Source organism: Mirounga leonina, unplaced genomic scaffold (assembly GCF_011800145.1).
Source record: "Mirounga leonina isolate KUSES-001 unplaced genomic scaffold, KU_Mleo_1.0 Mir_173, whole genome shotgun sequence".
NCBI classification, from domain to species: Eukaryota; Metazoa; Chordata; class Mammalia; order Carnivora; family Phocidae; genus Mirounga; species Mirounga leonina.
The window spans coordinates 63,809,581-63,814,649 of NW_023270447.1; the positions used below are offsets into that span (position 1 = coordinate 63,809,581).

Here is a 5,069-nt window from a genome sequence, read left to right on the forward strand (position 1 = left end):
TGATGCTTGATCTTCCTCATGGCCCAGTGGACGAGGCCCAGAGATATCCTGTAACTAACCTGAAGCCACGTAGCAAGGGAAGGGGCTTGGAAGAGAGACCAATATCAGATCTGGTTGTTCAGGGTGCTACTAGGAGTAAGGATTAAAAGCCACACTGGCATGCAGTGGGCTATGGACGTGAAATTCCTTCTGCTAGACTGATGACTTCCTTTTCCAGAGTATCTTCATGACAGGCTACCCTGGGGTTGGGGTCTGGTGCCCTTCCAAAAAGACTCCAGACAGGTCAAAGTTACCTCCCGGGGCCATGTCCTAAGAAACTCAGGCCCTGGAGGGATATTCCTCCCATGGAGGTCAGATAAGAGTGTCCATCTTCAGGGCCTGGCAAGGCCTCACTCCTGATGCATCCTGGGGAGGTCCTATACCTCCCTCTGCAAAAACTGCCTCTGTCACAGGCTACATGAGGGGCTTCTATTCCAGTGGGGGACCAACTCTTCATCCTCCCCAAGCCTGCTTTTCCACACCACCACCTCCATCCATTCAGCCCCAGATCTAAGCATCTGTCTCAACTTTTTTGTCCCTCTCACCCCACATTCAGTCACCAAGCTCTGCTAGTGCCCCTCCTAACATGTCTCAATCCATCCACGTCATTCCACAGCCTCTGCCTTAGCGTCACCATCTCTCACCTGAACTATGCCGCACACCCTCTCTGCTCTCTACTTTCCCCCACCCAGGCCATCTTGTGCACTGTAGCCAAAGGAAAGATTCTAAAATACATTCCTTCTCTCTCATCCCAGCATCTAGTTCAGGACCTGCCACTGTAAGCATTCTGTGTTTGTGGACTGAATGCTATCTTCCTAGCCCGTGCTTTAAAATCCCTATGGGTATAGGCCAAGCTCCTTGGCATGGATTGAAGGCCCTTGACAATCAGCCAAATACCTCTTTGACCCAGTTATGAGTTATTGAAGTTTGGCCCGTATCTACTTTATCCTCGTCACTGGCACGGGACCTGGCACACACAGTCAGCCTCAGTAAATGCTCAGGGAATGAATGACTAATGAAAAGCAGGATGAGTCAGGGTCATCAATGCTATCAGCTAGGACTTCTATTTGTACAGAGGAAGGAGAGAGAGAAGCTTCCTGCTGGGATGGCCTGGAATGCCTTGAGGAAGAACTTGGGAGATGGTGCCAGGGGGACACACGAGGAACCTTCCTCAGGTCCCTGGGCATTGAAGAGCCTGCAGAGGCGGGTAGGGCCATGGGAGGAAAGCTCTAAATAGCAAGGAGAGGATTAAGACTCTATCCTAGGGGTGTGGGAAGCTCTGCCAGGTGTACACAGGAGAGGGGAGGATGAAGACTGACATTAGCCTGGGTCAGCGAGAAGATGGGGAGCTGAGACCTGGGGGTGGAGATCCTAGGTGCCAGGAAGGGAAACCTGCTGTGAGGAGAGGGGAGGGGCTGCTGTGGAGAGAAGAGGCCCTGCCATGGGGGAGTGTGATGGGGGAAGGGACCCCTCCCGTGTGTGGGGAGGGAGATAGGACCTCCTATGGGAAGGGGTGTGAAGAATAGGGCCTAGCTGTAGGAAGGTGGGCTTGTTGAGGATGGTGGTGACAGGAGGGGACCCACACTGCTGTGGAAGGAGGGATCTTGGTTGTGGGAATGTGGGGTTTGTTATGTGAGGGGTTGTTGTGGAGAAAGGGAACCCTGTCCTATGGGGACTTAGGGGACCGCTGGTGAGGTGAGGGCCTTTCCATGGACCAAACTGAGGGAGCCCATGTCCCCCAGGCCCTGCCATGGGGAAGACCAACAGCAAGCTGGCCCCGGAGGTGCTGGAGGACCTGGTTCAGAACACCGAGTTCAGCGAGCAGGAGCTGAAGCAGTGGTACAAGGGTTTCCTGAAGGACTGCCCCAGCGGCATCCTCAACCTGGAGGAATTCCAGCAGCTCTACATCAAGGTGGGCGGGCCGGGCGGCCGGGGGCGGGGCCAGGGAACTCCAGGGGGCGGGCCGGATGGGTGGGGGTGGGGCCAGGCCATCTAGGGGGTGGGCTGGACGGCCAGGGGCGGGGCCAAGCAATCGCGGAGGCGGGCAGAGACCGCAAGGCTGTGGCTTCGCCCCAATACCCCTTCCACGCCTCAGTTCTTTCCCTACGGCGACGCCTCCAAGTTTGCGCAGCACGCTTTCCGCACCTTCGACAAGAACGGCGACGGCACCATCGACTTCCGGGAGTTCATCTGTGCCCTTTCGGTCACCTCCCGCGGCAGCTTTGAGCAGAAGCTCAACTGGGCCTTTGAGATGTACGACCTGGATGGCGACGGGCGCATCACGCGCCTGGAGATGCTGGAGATCATCGAGGTACGCGGGGTGGATGCGGGAGGCCAGGTTGTGCTGGGGTGATGCCCCTCCCGTCTTCGTGGCGGGTCCTCTCCAGCCCTCTCCAGGCACCCTACTGTCGGGCCTCAGGAGCGTCCTGGCTGCGCTCCACCTGTCCCCGCACCCCGCCTCCCAGGACCCAGTGGTTAACTAGCATTGGTTGGCTGCGCAGTGTAGGACAGGCCTCGTGCTAAGTGATTTACCCAGAAACCCTATGGGGTAGGTACTGACAGAAACCCCATTTTACGGAGGAGGAAACATCAAGTGGTGGTTCATGACTCAAATCCAAGGACTCTGCCTCCAGAGCCTAAGTTTCTAACTCATTATATTTAAACAAGTATGTATGGCGTGCCTACCGTGTGCCAGGCCCTGTTCAAAGTTCTGCTTTATTAGGACACTCCTTCTGTAGCGAGAAGATTTTAAAACAGGAAAACAACCTGTGCTGGGGCGCCTGGGTGGCTCAGATGGTTAAGCGTCTGCCTTCGGCTCAGGTCATGATCCCGGGGTCCTGGGATCGAGCCCCGCATCGGGCTCCCTGCTTGGCGGGAAGCCTGCTTCTCCCTTTCCTTCTCCTGCTCCCCCTGCTTGTGCTCTCTCACTCTCTCTGTTAAATAAATAAATAAAATCTTTAAAAAAAAAAGAAAAGAAAAGAAAACAACCTGTGCTATGTCAAGCAGTAAGTATTATGAAGATAAGCAAAGCAAAGTAAGGGGAGTGAGAGCGATGGAAGAGAGGTCTATGGGGTGAAATGTGAGCAGCAACCTGAATAAGGTGAGGGAGCTAATCATGTAAACGTCTGGGGGAAGAGTGTTCTATGCAGAGGGAGCAGTAAATACAAAGACACTGAGGTGGGATTGTGTTTGCAGTGTTCAAGGAGTAGCCAGGAGGCCAGAGTGGTGTGAGAGAAGTGGATGAGGGGAAATCACTTAGCATCTCACAGTCTGGGGTAGAGATTTGACTTTATTCTGAGCGAGATGGGAAGCCATTTACAGCTCTCTATTCTCTGTGTGGAGAACAGACTAAGGGCACAGGAAGGCAGAAGCAGGGAGACCAGTTAGGATGCTTCCACTGCAGGCCAGTCAGGAGCTGATGGAAAACAGCAACGCTGGGAGAGCAGTGGAAGTGGTTGGAGACAAGACCTATTGCAATATTTGGGCTGACAAGATTTGCTGAAGGATTGGACATGAGGGAGAGTCTAGCATGGCATCAAGACTTTTGGTCCGAACGACTAGAAGGATGAATTTGCTATTTACTGAGACAGGGAATGCTGAGGGAAGAGCAGGTTGGAGGTGAAGAGTTGGGTTGTGGACGTGTGTGGTATGAGATACCCATTCAGTCTTAATGACCATATATCACCTTCCACTATCCTCGCCATCTCCCATGTTCTCCCCACCCATCCCCAACCCCCTTCATTCACCCCTGATCATCCCTGCCCGCTGTGAGTGTTCACAGTTCCTCCCTTGCCCCCCACCCCCACCAGGCTATCTACAAGATGGTGGGCACTGTGATCATGATGCGCATGAACCAGGATGGGCTCACGCCCCAGCAGCGTGTGGACAAGATCTTCAAGAAGATGGACCAGGATAAGGACGACCAAATTACGCTGGAGGAGTTCAAGGAGGCGGCCAAGAGTGACCCATCCATTGTGCTGCTACTGCAGTGTGACATGCAGAAGTAGAGGCTGGTGAGGGGCAGGGCCCCTGGCCAGGAGGGGCGTGGCCACCTCCCAACCTGATGACCTCTCAGGGGGAGGGGTACTCTAGCCTCACTTTCTGGCCCACCCACCCCTCTGCCCAAGCCCTTGCTCCCCTCAGTCGAGATCCTTGAGGGACCACCTCACCCTGGAAAAGAGACAGATCCTCAGGTATTCTATGGTCTAGCCCCACCCCCAGTCTTGGCCCAGAACCAACATCCACTGGGCATAGAGGGTTGGCTTTTGCCCAAAGAGGCAGGATTGAGGAAGGGGGGCTGCGGGTCTGCTTTGAAATTCTGTTCTTCCTGGGATTACACTTTACAGGATGTGGTCTCACAGATCCCAGTTAAAGGGCCAAAGTGGGTCTGTCCTTTGCTGAGGACCTAAATTCCTTAAAGGTGGTCTCTGCCCTGCCCCCTCGACTCTACCTGGCCCCTCCGGCCCCAGCCTGTGGAGCGTTCATTCAGTCCTTTCTTCACCTAATGTTTGTTGAGCACCTGTTCAATGCCAGGCACCTCTGGGTGCTAAGGTCATGGTAGTTTACAAGACACATTCTGTGCCCTCTGGAAGCTCATATGGGAAGTGAGGCAAACTTCCAGTGGTCAGAGTCTCAGATGGGAACGTGGCACACAACTGAGCAGAGGGTGTGCTAAGGCCGGTTAGTTTGAAAGGAACCATTAAATCTTTCAGTTCACCTCCACCCAGAGCTGCAGAGGGATTAAATGAAAAGTATTTGGAAGTCTAGGAACCATTGTGAGTGGAAGGTTTAAGAAACACTGATATTTATGTAATACTTATTTTTTTAGTACCCTTTAAAAGAGCTAAAGTCATTTTATTAGTTTAGGATATTAAGACATACTTTATATTACTTGGTTTCTTGTAAAATGATTAAATGAATATAGAAAATGCTAATTTTGTGGGTGGGGGGAGGGAGAGCTGAGAAAAAAAGAGGGAAAATACCAGCAAACTTACCAAATAACACTTTTTCTTGTCAGACTAAGTCCTGAG

At 53.1% G+C, this 5,069-nt stretch overlaps 1 protein-coding gene across 2 annotated transcripts; it reads left to right on the forward strand.

Annotated features, from left to right (window-relative positions):
- The first annotated feature begins 1,789 nt into the window (after positions 1-1,789).
- Positions 1,790-4,053, forward strand: HPCAL4 (hippocalcin like 4). 2 transcript variants are annotated; one of them, XM_035020185.1, is made up of 3 exons: positions 1,790-1,951; positions 2,135-2,350; positions 3,849-4,053. In XM_035020185.1, the coding sequence occupies exons 1-3, from the start codon at positions 1,790-1,792 to the stop codon at positions 4,044-4,046; spliced, it is 576 nt and encodes a 191-aa protein (XP_034876076.1). In that variant the 3' UTR covers positions 4,047-4,053. The 2 variants fall into 2 exon arrangements, with proteins under 2 accessions (XP_034876076.1, XP_034876077.1); XM_035020186.1 differs by lacking the exon at positions 2,135-2,350 and having other exon boundaries at positions 3,849-4,046.
- The last annotated feature ends 1,016 nt before the right edge of the window (positions 4,054-5,069 follow it).